The sequence below is a fragment of the Ascaphus truei genome, chromosome 3 (assembly GCF_040206685.1).
Source record: "Ascaphus truei isolate aAscTru1 chromosome 3, aAscTru1.hap1, whole genome shotgun sequence".
Taxonomy (NCBI): Eukaryota; Metazoa; Chordata; class Amphibia; order Anura; family Ascaphidae; genus Ascaphus; species Ascaphus truei.
In genome coordinates, this window is record NC_134485.1 from 403,005,890 (window position 1) to 403,029,755 (window position 23,866).

Below are 23,866 nucleotides of genomic sequence, written 5' to 3' on the forward strand. Positions count from 1 at the left end.
TTAATTGTCTTCACCTCCTTGGCACATCACTGCAGAATTTGCCAGCACCTTGCTAGTAATATAGCTCATTATACATGTGTACCTTTTTTCAAAATTGCATGTCTTGCAATCAGACCAAAAATATAATGATACCTTAAATCACCCAGATGTTTTTGTAAATATCCCAATGCCTGATATAATTTATTCCTGCAGGAATTCGTGCTACAGTATGTAGAAATATGCACAAAATAATTTCTCAAACAATTATATATATATATTATAGACATTTGTTTTCTTTTAGAAAAAAATATGGTGTTGTTTTTTCCCCCCTAGTGACCTATATTTTCCATATATTTATAGATGTGCTTCTTATAGGGTGACAGTAAGTTGTGCTACTGTATCACATGCAAAAACATTTTAATAGTTCAATAAATTAAGTCTGAAATGCTTTTATTAGACACTATTTATGGACTTAAACAGGATTTTTTCCTCTGAAACGTGTAAGTGCAGCAATAACGACTAAACAAATAATTTAGATCTAGTCATCTGTGTTCATATGTAACATTACAATGACCAATATGGGGCTGCAGCACTTAAGTTAATGTATGAAACTAGGCATTTCTATTTTTCAAAGGTTCACCCTTCCCATTTTAATGTTTTATGAGTGAGTAAGGCTGAAAATATGTTCACATGTGCCGTCCTAATCTCTGTGAATCATTACATCCTGCTGTTAACTTATTTTTTGATTGGTCATTTGCTCTGATTAAATTTTCACAGCACTTTGAAAATGATTTGTTATATAGCTGTGGAATGTGGAAGTCAGATCTTAAAATAGCCTCGTGATTTATTCAAAGTCTACAACGTCTCAAGCTATTTACTGTAATGTAAAAAAAAAAGAAAAAAACGAAACCAGCTTTTAAACCCCAAAAATAAAGTATAAAAAAATCGTAATGGAAAATGTACAATGTGTTCTGTATACAGCATAAGAACACTGCAATATACAATCATAAAATCCTCATCATTACTGCAGTGGTAATATAAGAAAAGTAAAGCTCCTACTGTATGTTATATTGTGCTCTTCAGCGAGAGCTAATGTATCAATGTAATTTTCATTCTATTGAACAACATGGTATAGGAAAATGGAGTAATGCCCTCCCAATTGATTGTTAAACAAAACCAAATATCCAAAAATACTGGTACATATAAGGTTAAAATGTGAACAAAATGCAGCTTATAGAAGCGATGGGTCATGACATCATCAAGATAAAAGATATATAGGGAAAAAACCATCAGCGCAAAGGAATCACATAGAAAAGATTGGGTCAATAAAGTTTATAATAATAAAAAAATACATAATAAAAGGACACAAATAAGTGCCACACAACATATAAAATATCACTGGATGAAAGACGACATAAGATGGATACAAGTTACCCGCTGATACTCTAAGGCCTCGTACATGGTCAAAAAGACCGTGCTGAGGCGCGCTGAGCCGCGCTGAGGGGAAACATTATCCTTATCAGCACGGCTTAAGACGGCGCTTCCGCACGCTTCCGCAGGCGTGCGGAGGCGTGTGGAATTTCAGCCGACAGATCAATTTTACTTTTCCCGCTGAGAGAAGAGCAGGGCCGGCCACGTGACTGCCAGAAGCCAATGGCAGTCCATGACGTCGGCACCGTGAAGTGGCACCCTAGCCCCGCCTCCCGGCCCGCCTTCAGGCCCGCCTCCCGCCCGGCTCCCACCCGGCACACAAGCGCGCTCGCTGACGCCCATGCAGGGACATGAAAAATCTCCTGCTTAAGCAGGAGAGCATGAGCGTCAGCGCTGCCCAGCGCTCTTCATATCACCATGCCCCAGGCCTTAGAGTTGGAAAATTTGCCACTGGAAAAAGAGAGTCTTTCTGCAACAGTTTGCACTTTGGAACAACTTTAGATGAATTGGAGGCAAACACCGATAGGGAAGGCATCCGCTCTCGGCTCAGTGGTGAGGAACAGCTCAAGTCCTGATATAGGGTAGGCTAAAAGGTCCGGTTCATCTCCGCCTCCGTCCTGACACCGCCACTGCTAGGCTGCTAGTCTTCTCGATCTGGATGGACACCAGACCGGGAGCGGATTCATTCCCTAACCGGTGCCTAGCTCTGATGCGGGAGCTTTCCCCTTTTCCCTTTCTCTTCCCCTCCCTTCCCCCTCTCCCCTTATTTTATATGTACTGGGTGTAACCTGGCTAGTTTAAGGCATTTCTGGATTGACTAATGACCCATAGGATTAACACAGCAGGGGTCCCTGGCAGTTCCATTCAGTTTGAATGGGATTGCCAGGGACCCCCGCTGTTAATCTGATGGGCCATTACTCAATGCAGAAATGCTGGGTCTAGTTTAAGGCAAGTTTAAGGCATGTATCCAGCATGTACCTGGGTCTTTTTGGCGATGGCCACTGGTTTGTGTTAGAATAGTTGCAGTCTGCTGTATTTGTGTCCTTTTACTATATATATTTTATTATTATAAACTTCATTGACCCAAATCTATTCTATGTGAATCCTTTGCGCTGATGGTTTTTTCCTATTACACTACATGTAGCATACTGATGTCTATTTTTCAGCTAACATGACCTTTTTTTTAAATATTGTGTTAAAAAAGAAATCTGTTATACAGTATACTCTTTAGAAAACAGGAAAAAAAATGCACTACATTACATACTGCATCAAACTATCACTTCATGTACAGAACCTGCTCTGTGAAAATGCTCATGTTGCAAAATAAAACAATACCGGCTATAGTTTCTATTGTTCCAAATCATGAGAAGCACAATAGCAAACCCTACAGTCTACTAACCATAAGAAAATACAACTCTCCTTTCGTTTTTTACCATTGCAACGTTCTTCTACTGCTATTTTTAGCACTTCTATCCTTCTTAAATTCTGCTGGTGAATTCTTGAGATTGCTCAACATTTGCTTCCCTGGGAGATTTAAAATGCCCACTGCCATTCACCCTTATTAAGACAACCAGTTGCTATGGTAACAATTCTTGCCAGTCACATAATGAACAGGTGAAATCTGAGCACACAAAACAAAAGAGTTAGAAATGGATCAGCCCAACACGAACTATCATATTAGGAATTCATTTTGGGGGGTGGTGGGTGGGGGTTGCTATTTTAAACCATGTTTTTTTTTTTTTTAATTATTATTACTTTTATTATTATTATTATTATTAAAACCACATGGGCATTTATCACACACAATCAATTAACAATGGGTGCATTGGGTGAATTTATAATTTCCCCAGGATAAAGAGCTTTTAGGGTATGACATTACATTGATATTTTTATACGCCCTCTTTTAGGGTAAGCATTCCTCTGTACATCAATCACTTTAAAAAAAAATTAACTGATATTTGTTTGTGTTGAGCACCTGCAGAAAATTCACCAGCTATTCAGAGATTCTTCACTCGTTTTAAAAAAAGCATAAAGAAATACATTTACCAGTATGTACTATATTTATGTAATATACATATGTATGTGCAGTCAGAACTTCCGGTGTCTGCCACCAGGGCCCACGATGCCCTCCTCCCCTCCCCCCTCTCCCTTCCCAATACCCTCTCCACAGTGACACGTAGGGTCCGGAGAGACAGAATGAATGGAAGGAGGGGGGAGAGAGACAGAATGGAAGGTGGGGGGTAGAGAATTGAGAGTGGAAGGGGTAGATACAGAATGGAGGGAGGGAGAGATACAGAATGGAGGGAGGGGGAAATACAGAATGGATGGAGGGGGAGATACAGAATGGATGGAGGGGGAGATATGGAATGGATGGTGGGGGAGATAAGGAATGGACGGAGGGGGAGATACGGAATGGAGGGAGGGGGAGATACGGAATGGAGGGAGGGGGACAGACAGAATGGAGGGAGGGGGAGATACAGAATGGAGGGAGGGGGAAGAAAGAATGGAGGGGGGGGCAGAATGGAGGGGCGGCAGAATGGAGGGAGGAGGAAAAAGAATTGGGAGGGGAGGGAGGATGGAGGGAGGAGGAGAAATAATGGAGGGAGAGAGGGACTGGGGGGAAGTAGAGAGACAGAATAGAAGGCGAGAGCGATAAGTGGTTTTATTTTTACTACTGTAATTTTTTTTATTCAAGTGGGGATAAGTGATAGTACATTGAGACAATGGCTGGTAATGTGATCTTGACACTGTTTAAAAAGAGATTAGACAAAAATATCTCAGCTGTTTAAAATATTAGAATGGGATGTTTATCTTTACTACAAAGTATGTCTCAGTGGATTTTCATGTTAGTGCAGTTTTTTGCTAGGCATGTCCAAATCAATCATTATTTTTATTTTATGGCTTTTACTTTTCAACAGAAAAAAAGGAAATCTATGTACTATACATTTTCATTAAGTGCAAATAGCTTCATTAGATGCTGCAAGCATCAAATAATATCTCTGTGAACAGTGTGATAACATTGGTCCTTATTCTCTGATGTGGTTATGAATGTATTTGTCATTAAGGGAGGGGAAGTCAGTGCCTGGCTGTGCCTCCTATCCAATCACCTCCCCTGTCTGAGAGCTGCTCTCACTCACCCACCAAAGCAATCATATACACCCCTGGCCAACAGACTGGAACTCAGGCAGGCGTACTGTATGTAGAATAGAAAGGATTTATTAAGCAGTCAATGCAGATGGTTCAAAACAGCGGATGCAGGGTCTCAGAGGCTTTCAGGCCTCTGGATGGTGCTGGCTCTTCCGTAATGCAAGCCGTATGATCTTCCTGTAGCCAGCTAGCTATGAGGGCCTGGCCGGCCTCTCTATCCCAGCAGGGAGGAGTGGCCCACACACCTCCACTCTCTTGGAAGGATGGGAGAGAAATTACTACATTTTGCACTACCTCCTTGAGGAACAAGAACGGGAGGGCTCAAGGTCTGTACCCTTATAGGCTACACATAGATCATGAGTCACCACTACCACTGCTGTCACTCAGAGAGCAGCATGATGGGGATCAATTACCCACAATAGCCTGTCACAGCCTAGACTGCCAAGGACTTATGTTACAGGGGGAAAGGGAGGCAGGGTAGACTAACCATGTTACACATACATACATATATGAACACCTGTGTATAGTCATGCATAAATAATTCACACATACATATAATGATAAATGCAGAGCAAACAGAATCATATAGACACATATTGTACATAGAATGGTAGACTAAACTGATTCTTCTGGCAACTGCACTCACACACACTGCCAAGGGAGATTCAGCAGTCTCCTGGGTCTACCCAATATTTCAATAGTCTGTGATTGTTGGAAACGAGGTCATTATTAAGGCCCACAAGGGGATTTCCCCTGGGTCACACTCAACCTAGGTTTATATGTTTATATGCTGCTTAGCAAAGATGTGGAAACTGTTCCCAGAAGTTTGTGAACTCTTTGAAACAGCAAAAACCGCCCCAAATAATTTGTAGGTCATATGACCCTGATGTACACATGACTAATGTTCAGGTCATAAAGAAAAAAGAGGAACAAACCTCTGAAACTGATGCTCCAAAACAGTCAGGAAAACTATTCTTCATAAATAAAGTCCAAATATAACCTTCAAGTGATCAGGCTATATTGAATATAGTTGCTTCATAGATTCCCAGTGTGTAACTGGAGGAGCATAGTATAGGATAGATGTGATGCATCCAAATTGGTCAGAATTCCTCCATAACATGTATAAATAATACTGGATGACAGTAGAAAGTCCATGAATGATATGGCAATTTGTCAGGTACGGGCTAGGTATCTAGTGGGGTCCACTTGACCTCCACAACCAAAACACCATATAGGCCCCACCTAGTAACCAATATAAGATAAACAGAGGCACTGGTAACCATATAAATATATGTAGGGGCACTGTGGCCCTTTACCTTAGTGCTTGCAGGACTTCTAGACATCCAGGGCGTGCAGTTCATCCAGGTAGGTAGCCAGCAAGAAGAGAAGTGGTGATGTGTAGCACAGCCTCAGATTCCAGCTCCCAGTGAGACCGGAAAGAATAACAAGGTGAACACTCCAATGAGGAACAGGTCAGGTTTATTGCAGGGTGGTGCAGCAACAGGACAACAGAGCAACACGAACGCACCTACGCGTTTCGTGCACTTGGCACTTTATCAAGGTGTGTAACTGGACTCACCATCAGGTCGGGGTTACTATTAGGCGTTATGAGGAGACAGAGATGCAGGTGAACGCACCGTTAAGTGTGTCCCACGACAACCTCACTAAATCCTGGCATCCACACAATAATAAGGTGTCCTGGCAGGCATGTACTCACGATCTTGTCACGATGTTGATGCCGATATAAACGCCGTAGGAGGATAGCCAGAATCAGTGCCCGGACTTGGCATGCTCCTGCCCGAAATCCAAAGGTAGAAAAAAACTGCTGCAAATAACCAAGCGCAATCAATGAACAATAGAAAATGTAATGTACAAAAACGGTCATACACATAGCAAAATAACTCTGACGTGTTTCGCTCCACGTATGGAACTTTGTCAAAGAGTAGCTAGTCTATCAACCATGTGATCCTTAAATAGGTGTATCCAGTACATGATTGGTTTAAACATGAGAGGTGTGTCAAAAAACTCACCTGTTGGAGAATGAATCCAACCAATATGTATGAAAAAAAACTGTGGAACACAAATAACTGAATAAACCGTAATAAGGAATCACATTATGGCTGAAAAAACAACAAGCAATATGCGCAAATACAGACATGACATACATTTAAAAACACAAATACTAATGTGACCACTACCAACTAAGATAGATATTCTTAAGATCAACAACTAAATAACCAGTAAAAATGGCAATGTGTATTACAAGAAGCAACAAATATACAAAGAATTACATTATTTCAATATATTATAATACCAAAAAATTGGAAAACAAAATAAATCCAAATAAACTTATATAGACTCCTATAATAACTTAAACAAATAATATATATAATCATAGAAAAATAAATGGAACTACATAGCATGGAACACAAATCTAGCTCTGAAACAAATCAATGAATTTATAATTAATTAATATTTAATATTAAACCATAATAGGATATAAAGCAACTCCAAAAAGATAAACATAGTATACATAACATATATAGAGAACATAATAAACAATCAAACAGTAATCTATAGACCATGAACACTTCGAATTGGAACTATTAGTTCGTCAAAAAAATGTTTCAGTTCCCATTCTATATTAATACCGGAAGGGTTCAAAGTGTTCATGGTGTACAGTATATCCAAAACATTTCTCTCTTGTTTAGTTTGTTTATTCTATCACGCCCTCTGGGGTGAGATGGAATATGTTCAATCCCAGAAAATGTCAAATTAGCAATACCACCCTGGGAACAGGACGAGAAATGACGGGCACTGGATGTGATAAATCCTTCTTTTTTAATAAGCCGTACATGCTCTAATATTATTGACCTTAGAGGTCTAATCGTGCGACCTATGTACTGTTTTTGACAGCCGCATTGTAGAAGATATATCACAAAACTAGTATGACAGTTAATAAAATTTTTAATGCGAAAGTTATTTTTACTGTTAGCTATAAATGTAATAGGGTGAGCATATATACACATGGAACACCTTCCACAGGCAAAGAAACCATTAGGAATACCCCATACATGAGATTTTAAAGATCTTTAATCAAATAAACTAGGCGAAAGATGTGAAGGAAGAGTTTTCGCTTTTCTATAAACAAATCTAAGGCCACCATGCGTTATCGTGGCAATATCTTTGCCCAATGATAGCGTGTTCCAGCATTTTAAAATAATATCTCTAATAGATTTTGCTTGTCTATTGTACATGTGTAGCATTGCCTCCAGGTCGCTACTTATTTTTTGGGCCCTACCTGTATAAGCCCTGTTAGGTACAGGAAGTGGATGGGTTAATTCCTTCAGAAAGGCCTTGTGTGCTTTTGCAGTCATAGGGCCGTTATATAGAGTGTGCGCGCGCGCCTCTGCGAACGCACATGCTCGTGACGCACACTTTTTGTGTGCATGCTGTGAGAGACTGGGATGGAAGGTAATGTGTGTGTATGTGTGTGTATATGTGTGTGTGAGTGTATATGTGTGTGTATAGATTGGTGAGTTAAAAATGTATTAAATAATATTTAAGAAAAAAAATTATTTAAAAAAAATGTATTGTGCAGCTTTGACACATACACACATACACACACACATACATACATACATACATACACACACATAAATACAGTACAGCCGCGGCAGAGGTGCAAAATCATTATTTTCCCCCTCTTCTCACTCATCGGCCGGCTCTACGCTCACTGCCGTGCGCACAGCCCTATTATAGAAAGGCCATTTATAAGTGCCGCACGCGTGCACAGCAGAGCGCACGTAGCCACTATATAACAGCCCGTAAATGCATTTGCTGTATGTAAGGGCGGGCCTAGCAACAGCCAGAAAGTGTCAGCCTGAGACAAGGATACTGATGGGGTCACATGCTGTATGTGATGACCTATCAGTATCCAGGCCTGCCCTGTCATGGGGCAGAGTTATAAGCCCATCCTCTGGGTTTATTCTGACACTTTTAGAAGTGAGTAGTCTTTCTCCCCTCTCCCTGAGGAGTGTGAGGGTGTGTGTGTTATCCTGAGCACTACCAGGGATAAGAATCTGGATGGAGCCTTCAAGGCCTTATCTCTAAAGGAGGGCTGTGCAGTCTGTTTGACTTCTGCTGTACTGAATAAAGAACCAGTTGCACTATAATCCATTGTGGTTACTGACTGGACCAGAACACAGTGTCAGTATTGAAAATCCTACAAACACAGGATTCATGCTGGCTGGAGGCACTGACAATGAGTGAAGAACCCTGAAAGCCTGTCCTGATTCTCCCCACACCACCGCGGAGCAACTCAGTCCTCCTGTTAACTCACAGGTACGCACCACACCACCACTAATATAGAGTAGCAGACCTAATCTCACTTAGGGTGGGGGTCCGAGGGCTACAAATGGAGGCGCTGCTGAGATCCATTCTCACAGGACAGGTTTTTGCAGCAGCAGGACTTATGTGTTAGTGCATCACAGACTGTTAGATGCTTCCCCTACTATTAAAAGAATAGGGAGCAGTTCCCTGAAGCTTCACAAGGGAGCCTGCTGCACATCCACTGAGAAAGAAAGGAAGGGTGAATCTCTCCTTGAGGCTTCACCAGGGAGGGGGTTTCCCAATCCCTTGCCTAAAAAGAAAATATGTTGGGGTGTACTCTGGGCTTCGTGCCAGAGAGTGTGGTCACCCTCATATCAGCACACACTACTAATATGTGGGGCGTACCCTGTGATCCGCCAGGGAGAGTGGATACCCACATCCTCAGAAAAATATGTTTTTGGCGTACTCTAGGCTTTGTGCCAGGGAGTGTGGATACCCTTCAGCACAAGAAAGAGAAGGGGACAGGGCCTCTGAGGCGTCACCAGGGACCCCAGTGTACCCTCTCATCAATGTACTGATGAAGTAAAAGGGGAGGTGTTCCCTGATGCTCTACCAGGGCGTGTGGTACTCATGTAATCAATTACAGCAGAAAAGATATTCTATTTTGTGTGGCTCCTGAATAAAAAATAGAAGGAGTTATACATGTACTTTCTAGCACTCACAAAATGGTGGTTTCCCCCTTAACTGGAACACGCATGGTTGCTGGACTCTAACTTACAAAATAGCAGTTCCCGCTCCACTAGGGAAGCCGCATGGTCCTTTTTGCAAAAGTTGCTTACAGTTACAAGTTTAGCTGGAATACAGTTTGCAAGAAATCAGCGCAAACTGCCGAAACTACACCCCCTTCCTTGCTGCTGATTGGACAATCGCATTAACCAGGGTGAGAAGCTGGGTGTGCCCAAAAGGAGCAAACAGGATGGGAGGAGCCAAATGCACAAGTACCTCAACAGCTACAGTCATATATGCAGAGCTGCCTTGCATCCTCAACAATGGAGACTACTTCACAAGAGAATGATCAAATCTATGATCTGACTGGAGGAGTCCAAATTGTAAGGACCCAGGAGAGATGTCTCCTGCTGGGAGGTTGCCCTCTTTGCAACTATCCAGGTGGAAGGCTACAGGAGATGGGTAGTTGGCTGATCTGCTGCATGCCTTATCTGAGCTTAGCCGGGACTGTGGACAATGCTATCGCTAATCCGGAGGAGGCTCCCAAAAGTTTTCTCCTTACAGACGTTAGACTGTCCCCAGCGGCCCAAGCCACTACCCAACCTACCCCTTTTGTCCCGACTTTTGCTACCAACATTATTCCTAGTGTAAGACCCCTGACTCCTAGACCCTTATCCCCGATGAGTCCTGTGGCCCCAAACAAAAGTGTCAAGTGTGATAATATGTCTGCCGTGCATGTTATGTCTGTATCAGCTGTGGGGAAGTCTGTGCCGTGGGGGATTGGGTGGAACACGAAGGAAATTCCTTGTTAGAACCAACACAGAAGGGGTCAGCTAAGAGTAGTCTGTCAGGGTCAGTGACTGCCTTATCTTCGGTTAGGGAAGAAACAATAGAACCACCATTATGGGAAGGGTCAGTGTTTGGGTCAGTGGTACAGCCACGAAAAGGGCCTAATGAAATACAGCAGGGCCGACAGAGTCCTAGTGCAAAGATTCCGCCAGATGGGATATGAGTATCCATATCTCACAGAGAACCGTATGAGGAGTGCTGAGGAACATAGGGTGGAGTGGGTGGAGGAAGCTATTGTAGCACACAGCCAATACTACCTCAGACTCCAGATTCCATGATTTTGACAGGGCAAAACACCTACTCAAGCTGTGGGTGGTGGGTCGCAATATAAACATAGACAGAGTGGAATATATATCCGAGTCTAGGAGAAGGAGGTGCTATTCTGTCAAAGTACCTAACAGTCAGGGCAATATGGTTAAGAAGCCTGATCTGGCCCACTACTGTTGAGGTAGCCCTATGTAATACCCATATTAGAACTTGGGTTTCAGCCAGGGTTATGTGGCGTTGTTTAATGTTATACTGTTGTATACACATAGTTAATGCAACTGTTTACCACACGTGTGTTAAGGACAATTTATAGGTTGTTGTACAGTATGGGATGTTACACCTACTGTAGTCCAAGCGGGAACGTTGTAATTTAACCAGGGGTGAATGTATCATAGCCTCCCTGCCGCTACTTATTTTTCTGGGCCCTACAGTATAAGCCCTATTAGGTGCAAGCAGTGGATGGGTTAATTCCTTCAGAAAGGCCTTTTGTGCTTTTGCAGTCTTAGATGCATTTGCTGTATCTAAGGGTGGGCCTAGCAACAGCCAGAAAGTGTCAACCTAAGGGAAGGATACTTATTGGGTCACATACTGTATGTGGTGACTTATCAGTATCCAGACCTGCCCTGTCATGGGGTGGGGTTACAAGCCCATCCTCTGGGTTTATTCTGACACTTTCCAGAAGTGAGAAGTCTTTCTCACCTCCCCATGAGGTGTGGCAGGGTGTGTGTGTTATCCTGAGCACTACCAGGGATAAGAATCTGGATGGGGCCTGCAAGGCCTTATCTCTACAGGAGGGCTGTGCAGTCTGTCTGACTTCTGCTGTACAGAATAAAGTACCAGTTGCACTATAATCCATTGTGGTTACTGACTGGACCAGAACATAGTGTCAGTATGGACATCCTGCAAACACAGGATCCATGCTGGCTGAAGGCGCTGACAACGAGTGAAGAACCCTGAAAGCCTGTCCTGATTCTCCCCACACCACCGCGGAGCAACTCAGCCCACCTGTTACCTCACAGTTACGCACAACACCACTACTAATATGGAGTAGCAGACCTAATCTCATTTAGAGTGGGGTCCAAGGGCTATACGTGGTTATAAACATAGAATAACTATGATCATTTTCAGAATATTGATGAGATCTAATTTTATATTTTAAATGTTTAGATTTCTGTTTGATAGGAAGGAACATATCTGAGGAATCAGCATGAATGAAAGCTTCATGGATATCTTTATTTTATAGCCTCTGGCCAAAAATCTATACGTAATTTCTTATGATTATAGAAGAAACATGTCATTGTCCGAACACAACCTCTTCAATCTCACAAGCTGAGCCTTGGGGATGCTCTTGATCAAAGACCTAGGATGGCAACTCTGAGCGCAAAGGAGGGAGTTTTTAGAATGATTTTTCCTAAAAATGTCAGTTTGAATTGTTTTATCATTGTCGATGTACAGGGTCACATCTAAGGCACGTTCTATAGTGCCGTGCGCGTGCTACGCTGTGCGTGCGCGCGGACTTTCAGTTGAAGGGACTTTCTATAGAAGGGCCGCCCGCGCGCATGGCAGGGAGAGGGGAGCCGACAGAGAGCGGGGAAGATGAAGAAATTCATCTTTTCGCGCCGCTACCTGCGCTCAAATGTATGTATATGTGTGTATGTGTGTATGTATGTATGCGTGGATGTGTGTTTGCATGGATGTGTGTGTGTGTGTATGTGTGTGGGTCAAGGATTGTAAAACAAAAAAATAAATATTTATTAAACTTTTTTTTTCTTTAAAAAATCTATCTACGACTTACTTTCACTAACACAACCCATGCACACACATATACTCACACATACACACACATATACACACATACACATACACACATATACACTAACCTGCAGCTCCCGGATCTATATACATGAAAAGCATGCGGTACGTGCACACACGTTTGCATAGGAACGCACGGCCGCACGGCCGCATGCTGTATAGAACAGCCCTAAATAGTCAATGTGGTACATATTATTATCATACGTGAAACGTAAATTTAAATCATTAATATTAAGATTGTGAATAAAAGTGGAAAGTGAATTATCATCCCCATCCCACACCATAATCAGGTCATCAATGTATCTTTTATAGAAAATAATGTGTTTACGAAATAAATTTGTGTCGTGATAAATGTGTTGTGATTCCCAGAAACACACAGATACCCAGAAAAGTCTCAGAAACCACCCAAAATTACCACAATATATATATATATATATATATACATGTCAAAAAGAGTGCTACTGGGCGTGGCTAATTGTATAAAACAAGAAACAAAGAAGTCCAGAGCAACATCCAATGTAACAAACATACACAGTGAAATACCTATTTATCTCTTGAAAAAGGGTAATTAAGTTAACCCTTTGGCCAAAGCGTATAAGACTGCGAGCCACTTTCAAGGTATGACTATAATATTGCAGGTCCTAACATTAACGGATTAAAATTCTTATTTACCTCTATAATTAGAGGAAAGATGGTCCTGGCATTGAACCTGTCGCAACCAGCTGCATGAAAAGAAAACTGCTTACTTACTTTATTTCGTAAACACATTATTTTCCATAAAAGATACATTGATGACCTGATTATGGTGTGGGATGGGGATGATAATTCACTTTTCATTTTTATTCACAATATTAATGATTTAAATGTACATTTCATGTACGATCATAATATGCACCACATAAACTATTGTGACCCTGTACATCAACAATGATAAAACAATTCAAACTGACATTTTTAGGAAAAATCATTCTAAAAACTCCCTCCTTTGCGCTCAGAGTTGCCATCCTAGGTCTTTGATCAAGAGTATCCCCAAGGCTCAGCTTGTGAGATTGAAGAGGTTGTGATCGGACAATGATATGTTTCTTCTACAATCACAAGAAATGACGGATAGATTTTTGGCCAGAGGTTATAAAAATAAAGATATCCATGAAGCTTTCATTCATGCTGATTCCTTAGATAGGAAGGAACTTATCAAACAGAAATCTAAACATCCATAATATAAAATTAGATCTTGTCAATATTCTGAAAATGATCATAGTTATCCTATGTTTATAACAACGTGTAGCCCACTCTAAGTGAGATTAGGTCTGCTACTCAATATTAGGCGTGCGTACCTGTGAGGTAACAGAGGGTCGAGTTGCTCCGCGCTGGTGCAGAGGGTCAAGTTGCTCCGCGCTGGTGTGGGGAGAATCAGGACAAGGTTTTCAGGGTTCTTCACAAGACAACTGCGACTAACAGCCTGCTGCGCTCACATAGTCACCACCCGAAGAGTGTGATATCTGGGATTCCAATAGGACAATTTCTGCAAGTAAAAATAAATTATTCTACAGACTTGGAATTTGAGAATGAAGCGAACAAAAGGAAACAGCGTTTCATTGAGCGCGGCTATAGTAAAATATCTTTCAAGAAAGCCTACAATAGAGCAAGGTGCAGTGACCGCAGTTCTTTATTATCTAATGATCCTGGAAGAACTATAGATCAATTAGAAAAAATAACAATTCGCTTCATAGGTACCTATAATAATCAATGGTCCGAAATAAACAGCATTCTAAGTTGTCATTGGTACATCCTCCTGGAGGATGACGATCTGAAAGAGGTATTAAAAACAAGACCTACTCTAGTAAGTAGAATAGCAAAGAACATTAAGGATAAACTTGAACACAGTAATTTTACTCCATCTACTAATGATACATGGCTGATGAACAGATCAATAGACAGTTTTAAGTGTCAAGGGTGGAGGGCCTGCAGATTTATACATCCTACTAAGGTGTTCTCCAATTGGGACCACAGTAGAGATTATACCATTCAGCAATTTATCAACTGTCGCACCCTTGGAGTGGTATACCAAGTGGTATGCATGGGCCGAAAAAAATATGTGGGAAAAACTATCAGACAGTTCCGAAGGAGGATTCTAGAGCACGTGTGTGCGCAATACAGAACCACCTTGATACACCTCTGGTGAACCACATTCATCAGGTTCATCAGGGGGACACCTCAGGCCTAATGTTTATGGGCATTGAGCAGGTGCCCCCTGGTCCAAGAGGTGGCAACTTCAACAAGCTGATTTTGCAGAAAGGATCAAGGTGGATCTATAACCTTGGAACTCTAGCCCCCCAAGGCTCAAATGAGGGATTTGTATTTTCACCTTTTGTATAAAAGATTCTTTGACATAATAGATCTTATTACTATATCCAATTCCATCATTTATTTCCTACTAATTCATTTTTTAAATGTATACTTCATATGAAGTCACACTGATCAATGGGAAGGTTTGGGACCATCTAAATATTGACTACATGTGAATGTAAATTCTCATTGATCTTACAGCATTTAATGTATATTAATGTCTTTTTAGACACTGTTTATGTAAATATAACTACGTCGTTCTATAAAGGCACCATTGAGCAAAATCTATTACTTTAAGACTATTGGTGTCCACATCTGTTGAAACTTTTCTGCTTAAATTGCTAATAGTATCTAAAAAGCGGACGTTGGATAATTCTAATTAGGCATTCTCTTTGTATATACAGTATATACAAAATGTCTCTGTAAAACTAGCAGCGCTACGTAAAACTAGCAGCGCTACGTAAAACTAGCAGCGCTACGTAAAACTAGCAGCGCTACGTAAAACTAGCAGCGCTATACAAGAACATGCTATTATTATTATTATTATTATTATTATTATTATTATTATATCTTTATCTACACCTTTTGTAAAGTTGTCACACAACACTCCATAAATTCCAGCACTTACCACTAGAGTGTGCTAATTATCAATACAACTGCAGCCTCTTTATGTCAGACATGAAAACAGCAATGAACAGGGATAATATGTAATACTTACTTTGTTATTTCGGAGATGAGAAGTGTATAAATACTACTACCGCTGATTGAGCAGTTCCCACCTAAGAAAAAGCGCGTGAAAAGAAACGTACATCGGTGGTGCGCGCTGATGTCAGGATGCTCATGGCCATGTTTTGAATGGCGCAACGGCTTGAATGTTTGCTACATTGCTGCACTATTCTTGCCATACGGTTACAAGAAAGGTGATATCCATCTATTACACACACAATTTGTCCCGAGGGGCGCGATATGCAATTGCTACCTTTGCTGACGTAGATACAATTTGTATCAGGAGCTTAAACCGGGGCTTTAACCGGATACGGCCGCCGAACCTAGCCCCCAGGATAATAGCACATTTTATGCACCTGCTCCCTGTATAACCGATGTGTTTGTAAATATTTGTATATAGCAGCTCCAACAAGCAATTATCAGCTGTTTACACATAGGGGTGTTTGTTTATCTGCACACTGTCCCGGGCTAACGGTATATGAGTTTGAGCAGGCACTGGGAATAGGGGATATACTGTGGTGCCGACGAGTATTCTAAAACAAATCTGGGGCAATCACCAACAAGACCCAGGTACATGCTGGGTACATCCTGGGTACATGCTGCAACATTCAGTGACATTTCTGCAGACAGACTAATGGCTCATCGGATTAACAGCGGGGGTCAAGCTGAATGGGACTGCCAGGGACCCCTGCTGTGTTAATCCGATGGGCCATTAGTCTCAGATTTTCCAAGGCAAGTTTAAGGCAAGTTTTAGAATACTCGTCGGCGCACCTGTAGGGAAGAGAGGAATAGAATTCTGTGTGGGCAAATGTTGTTTCATCAAGTTTTGCAATTAGACAACTTATAGCTATTACTGAGTATATCATGTCCACTACCCTTACCCCCACCAGGCAATATCATAGCCTGTAATTCTCATTCATCCGAACATCGTCACCTTATATGGGTTTTATGTTTTAAATCTTATAAATGCTCATTAATGTAAATATGTATATAAGTGTTTAACTATTAGTTTAACTGTATCCCTATTGTGGTATTTACAACTATCTGACCATATAAAAGGGGATTTTTGTGCTCCATTCCCAACTAGTGAGTGTGGAGTTTATGTAAGCACAATACTGGTTAGTAATATATACTAATAACACCAATCTAATTAAATGTGGTTAATATACTAACAATTACTTATAGCAGTTCAACACTATAGTGTATATCACTTACTTACTTTTGTATCTCTGTATGTACACTAATAAATTGGCCATAGATTTAAATACCAATTTATCATATTATTAATTCCTTAATAAACTATTTTTAATTAATTTCAGTATTACACATCACAGCACTGAGTGCATTCATTGGGGAATTCTTTTTCTTTTTTTTTTGTTTCTACAATCACAAGAAATGACGGATAGATTTTTGGCCAGAGGCTATACTGTAAGAGTAAAGATATCCATGAAGCTTTCATTCATGCTGATTTCTTAGATTGATAAGTTCTTTCCTAACAGAAATCTAAACATCCAAAATATAAAATTAGATCTCGTCATTATTCTGAAAATGATCATAGTTGTCCAATGTTTATACTGTAACCACGTACAATAGACAAGCACAATCTATTAGAGATATTATTCTAAAGCACTGGAACACCCTATCATTGGGCAAAGATATTGCCACGATACCGCAAGGTGGCCCTAGATTTGTTTATAGAAAAGCGAAAACACTTGCTTCACATCTTTCGCCTAGTTTATTTGATTAAAGATCTTTAAAGTCTCATGTATGGGGTATTCCTAATGGTTTCTTTGCCTGTGGAAGGTGTTCCATGTGTATATATGCTCACCCTATTACATTTATAGCTAACAGTAAAAATTAACTTTCGCATTAATAATTTTATGAACTGTCGTACTAGTTTTGTGATATATCTTCTACAATGCGGCGGTCAAAAACAGTACATAGGTCGCACGATTAGACCTCTAAGGTCAAGAATATTAGAGCATGTATGGCTTATTAAAAAGAAGGATTTATTACATCCAGTGGCCCGTCATTTCTCGTCCTGTTCCCAGGGTGGTATTGCTAATTTGACATTTTCTGGGATTGAACATATTTCATCTCACCCCAGAGGGCGTGATAGACTAAACAAACTAAAGAAGAGAGAAATGTTTTGGATATACTGTACACCATGAACACTTTGAACCCTTCCGGTATTAATATAGAATGGGAACTGAAACATTTTTTTGACGAACTAATAGTTCCAATTCGAAGTGTTCATAGTCTATAGATTACTGTTTGCTTGTTTATTATGTCCTCTATATATGTTACGTATAATATGTTTATCTTTTTGCCATTTTTGGAGTTGCTTTATATCTTATTATGGTTTAATATTAAATATTAATTATAAATTCATTTTTTTCAGAAGTTAGCTTTGTGTTCCATGCTATGTAGTTTAATGTATTTTTCTATTATTATTTGTTTAAGTTATTATATGAGTCTATATAAGTTTATTTGGATTTATTTTGTTTTCCAATTTTTTGGTATTATAATATATTGAAATAATGTAATTCTTTGTATATTTGTTGCTTCTTGTAATACACATTGCCATTTTTACTGGTTATTTAGTTGTTGATCTTAAGAATATCTATCTTAGTTGGTAGTGGTCACATTAGTATTTGTGTTTTTAAATGTATGTCATGTCTGTATTTGCGCATATTGCTTGTTGTTTTTTCAGCCATAAGGTGATTCCTTATTACGGTTTATTTTTTATTTGTGTTCCACAGTTTTTTTCAAACATATTGGTTGGATTCATTCTCCAACAGGTGAGTTTTTTGACACACCTCTCATGTTTAAACCAATCATGTACTGAATACACCTATTTAAGGATCACATGGTTGATAGACTAGCTACTCTTTGACAAAGTTCCATACGTGGAGCGAAACACGTCAGCAAAATAACTCTATGTGTATGACCGTTTTTGTACATTACATTTTCTATTGTTCATTGATTGCGCTTGGTTATTTTCAAATTCCTACCGGACGGCAGTGAACCGCCATTGCAGCAGCGGTATTTTTCTGCCTAATGTTTAGGTCACATTGGTCATGTGACCTAGTTTTTTCACATACGTCATCCAAAAATGTGCTTGATATATCACTAGATTTGTACAATTTAGAAGTATTTAGAAAAAAGGATGAGATTGTGTGCCCTTTTTCATACAAAAAAAACTCCAGTTGCATAATTGCCACGAAATACGTGCCAAAAATTCTGAACTTAAACAGGACAAGTTCATATATGCTGCTTGGCTCACGATCAAAATGCAATTCCAGATGAGTGAGTAGTGCAGGGGTGCCCAACTCCAGTCCCCTAGGGCCACCAAAAAGTCAGATTTTAAGGATATCCCTGCTTCACCACAGGTGGCTCAATCAAAATGGCTCATTGGTATCAGTCAGTGCCTTTACTCACTGAGCCACTCCTTCATCCCTTGCAGGTCTGTTATGTAGATTAACACTATATACAGTAACATGCACAATGTAGACAATCAACTGATGTTAACTAAACTGATGTCACTGTATTATGTCAACATGTACAGGATACATTGTGGTAGGTTCATGTTCATTAAACGAGAAATAGGAGTGTTTCCTCCGTAGCTCATAAATGAGTTAAACTGCTGTAATCTAATCTGAAACACTATATTTTCTATAGAGTTTAAACTTAACTTGAGTGTTTAAAATGTTCTCCTTCTGATGAAACTCACGCCCGAATATGAGTACACCACTGTCTTTTGCATAATTGATAATGCGGTGACCCAGCCTCTCCCAGTCCCAGTACTCGTTGTTTTACTAATTCATTTTTTCAGTCTTCTTAGCGACCATCCTTTATCAGGATGACTTTTATATAACCGTCTTGGACATAATTCTTGCTCTGTCTCAAGGACTGTATAACGTGCTTATCTTCTACGCTAAACTCCGTATTGTAACTACGCACTTGATCAGGTCATCACGCGTCCCCAATTCCAAAGATTATTTATTAGACCATAAAATAATTCTTACAGTGGGGAAAAAAGAGAAAATGATAGCGCACTGCAAAATGAAGGGCTGGAGGCCAAAAGTTGAAAAAGTAAAAATACTTTAATAAAGATGCATTTTTATGCCTAAGCTAAAGGAGAACAAAAAAGAAAAAGGATATCCCTAACGCGTTTCACGCCTTAGTGGCGCTTTATCAAAGGGTTGTCAAATGCAATGTTATATATTTCTGTAAATCTTCCAATTGAAAAGTATGTCTCAGTCTGGATTTGCCTTTACATTGATCAGATTAAAAGACACGGTCAAAATGTTTATTATCAATGGGGGCGATGTATCAAAATTAAATCGCTGCAAACAGTTAAAAAAATTAGGCAAAAACAGCACAAATAATTGTTTCTTTGACCCACCTGTGTAGATTTTTGCCCCCGCCGCCCCCCGCAGGAAATGTCATTAGCATATTTGTTGTAATTGAGAAAAACGCCCACAGCATAAAAAGAATTAGGCAAATATTTTCTAAGCAGTGCTTTTCCGTAAGGCACCGTCTGGTGCCTGAAGACACATGAACTGAATGGCCTTCCAGGTGTCGTGGGAAAGTCCTGCTTAGTAAACATGGATTTAAAACCAGAGACATAACATAAAACACAGACAAAGCTCAGTGCACATCCAGAAAAACTTATTTACGGTACAGTGCCTAAATATACATGTATAAATAACTAATAAATAAAATGGTCTTTTAGTTTAACATTTTGGCCAAATTGTTGTAAGCCCTTGAGCCAAACTTCACGGCAGACCACGTTTCAAGGGTCCCTACACTAATATAAATTCTTAATAACCTGTGCATTGCCAGGAAGAATGATTTATAATAAATCTGTCAATATAAGTTGCAAAAGTTCTAAGTCTGATTGAAGCTTTTATTAACCTGTACATTACCAGGAAAAGCACTCTGTAATAGATTTGTCACAATCACACTGCATGCAGGCAAGTTCCCCTGGTAGTTGGAGATGCCATGGAGTGAGCTTTTAACCATTTAAATGTGGGAGGGGGTGAGCTTCAATTGGATAGGAGGTTGCCACCCTCCAAAACAGCCAGGACTAGCTGCACAAGAATTATAAAACATACAGAACACCTACAAGCTCAAATTGAACCCCCAAAATACCCACAACATATATATAAGCATATAAGTTTCACAGAGGAGTGCTACTGAGCATGGCAATATATATTTAAAACCAGAGACATAACATAAAACACAGACAAAGCTTAGTGCACATCCAGAAAAACTTATTTACGGTACAGTGCCTAAATATACATGTATAAATAACTAATAAATAAAATGGTCTTTTAGTTTAACATTTTGGCCAAATTGTTGTAAGCCCTTGAGCCAAACTTCACAGCAGACCACGTTTCAAGGGTCCCTACACTAATATAAATTCTTAATAACCTGTGCATTGCCAGGAAGAATGATTTATAATAAATCTGTCAATATAAGTTGCAAAAGTTCTAAGTCTGATTGAAGCTTTTATTAATCTATACATTACCAGGAAAAGCACTCTGTAATAGATTTGTCACAATCACACTGCATGCAGGCAAGTTCCCCTGATAGTTGGAGATGCCATGGAGTGAGCTTTTAACCATTTAAATGTGGGAGGGGGTGAGCTTCAATTGGATAGGAGGTTGCCACCCTCCAAAACAGCCAGGACTAGCTGCACAAGAATTATAAAACATACAGAACACCTACAAGCTCAAATTGAACCCCCAAAATACCCACAACATATATATTAGTGTAGGGACCCTTGAAACGTGGTCTGCCGTGAAGTGGTCTGTGTTTTATGTTATGTCTCTGGTTTTAAATATATATTGCCATGCTCAGTAGCACTCCTCTGTGAAACTTATATGCTTATATATATGTTGTGGGTATTTTGGGGGTTCAATTTGAGCTTGTAGGTGTTCTGTATGTTTAGTAAACATGGACCTCAAAATGAAAAATATTTTTTTTTGTGAACTTGATGTGCTGCCCTATGGTGCAGAAAAAATAGGGACATTTACACACATTTCCATTAAAATATATAAAAAAATGAAAAACAAAGTATTTTGCTGGTGGTTAAATATGCAGAGTAGATCGGCTACAATCATCTACTAAGGCCTCGTCCAGGGTGGTGCTGAGCAGGCGCGCGCGCTCACGCTGGACAATGTTGCGCCAATGCACGTGGCTTGGGTGAGCGGGCGCGCGCGCCTGCTCAGCCGCTTGTCAAGCAAGCAAAATTGATTTTGCTGCTCGCAAGCGCATCACTTAAGCTCTGTGATGTCGTGGCCGTGCCCCCAGACGCACCTGCCCCCTAGCCGGCCGAGCAGGGCGCAGCGCTGGAGCGCCAGTACGCCTGTATCCACCCTGGACGAGACCACATACTGTACATAAAATGTACTTTAGCAGCTATTCCCCTCTTGTGTGCTTTATGCTGTATTTCTTTTTTCCCCTTTGAAGAAGGCCAGTAATCTTCCTCAGTGGTTTTTAAGTGTTAATCTGTGCAGCTAAAAAAGGTTCAGTTTACATAATACATGTCGTACTATTTATATTTAGTATCTTGCATAGCATAGCTATTTTACTTTGAATCTAATTAAAGCATGGGAGAAAATCTAGCAAACATTTGATAAATGTAAAAATAAATTGTGCTATGGTGGGAATAGATAATGTAACCTGTTATATGTATACATTTCACAATGAAACATAATTTGTGAAATAAATATATTTTTAAGCAGCTTAAACTATAATTATTAATTGGATTTTACAATCCTAATTAATTCAAATGTCCATCAGAATAATTAGCACCACATTCAGAAAGATTGAAGTGCAGATATTTAATCACTGTGAGAAATCTACTATTTTACCAGTTCTGTATGAAATTATATGTTTTACACTAATATTAGAGTAACAACAAGACTGAGGTATCCTTATTGGTTCTTGTGTCCCATTGAATGACATTGACTTACTCACAAGCTTTACATGCCTTTTTCTCTTAATGGATATGCCTATAAAACTATAGCCTGTTTTATATTGTTCTTCATTGATTTTGCCACTTGAAAGTACAGTATGTGTCTAAAGCATACAATGAATGTTCTCTGTTTGTGTCAGAGGCAGAATATACAATAAAATCATTTAAAAAATGTTTGTGAACATGTAATATTCAGATTTTTAAAATGGTAAAACACTGTTGTTTTCGCTTTTTCCAGGAAAATATCAATATTGACGAAGCTTCCAGATGTCTCGTGAAACACATAATCGCTAGCGAGAGTGATTTAATGCAGTCCATGGAGCCGGATGTTGTAAAACCGCAAATGAATTCTTCCAAAATAGCTAGTTGTTCTGCTTGCTTTAAGTCCTAAGGCTATTCTTAGGTACGCTTGTTCAATAAAAACTACATTTTGATTAATGTCTCATTGTATAGTAGATTGAAGCAGAAAAACCATGGTTCCCCAGGCACTCCTCATCCACGTTATAATGTTCCAAAAAATGCCAGCGCTCCTCATAAAAATAGGACTTCCTAAATGGCTGAACAAGGTAGTATACAAAGAGAGATGAAGAGGAGGGCACAACGGACATATGCGAATAAAAAAAGATTCAACCAAAAATCAGACGTTTTGGTTGTAACATGCTACTGTACCTTTATCAAGGGGAGGGCTGATAAAGGTGAAAATGGTTGCTCGTTTCAATAGTAACATCAGATTTTTTGGCTGAATAAATGTTTTTTTCCATAAATCCGCTGAGCTCTCCTCTTCATCCCTCTTGTCATCTTAGATTGAAGCATTTGAAAAAGGCAGAAACTTCTCAAAATGATGCATTGTACTCTTCAGAACGCGAACAACATTCCAATTCAGAAATCAATTTCACATTATACCAGCAGCTAAATCTAAATGATACAAATATAATAAGTATAAATATTCTGGTGAACTATGGTTTATTGAAGAATGCCATGAATCGATCCTCAGTATTACTGGGAATTCTACTTCCACATTAAAAACAATACCATTTAACACCAGTATCTGCATGTCCTTTCTATATTGCCAACATTTTAATATTAATTAATTGTAAACACGTTGGGGGCAATGTATCAAGCTTTTGGGAAGTACCACTGACCACATAATATATTTTTGTTACTATGCTTCAGTTAATGACAAGGTTGATAATCCGGTTGTTGATCAGGTTTGTACTCTACCTAAGTCTTTGCATTTATATCTGCACAGGTAGAAGGGAAAAT

At 39.7% G+C, this 23,866-nt stretch overlaps 1 protein-coding gene across 1 annotated transcript in view; it reads left to right on the top strand.

Moving 5' to 3' along the window:
• Positions 1–23,503, top strand: part of RAB38 (RAB38, member RAS oncogene family) — a 103,649-nt gene extending 80,146 nt beyond the window's left edge. Inside the window, exon 3 of the mRNA XM_075592563.1 lies at positions 22,842–23,503. Coding sequence (XP_075448678.1) covers positions 22,842–22,994 — 153 coding nt within the window. The 3' untranslated portion in view covers positions 22,995–23,503. The remainder of the gene's footprint in view (positions 1–22,841) is intronic.
• The last annotated feature ends 363 nt before the right edge of the window (positions 23,504–23,866 follow it).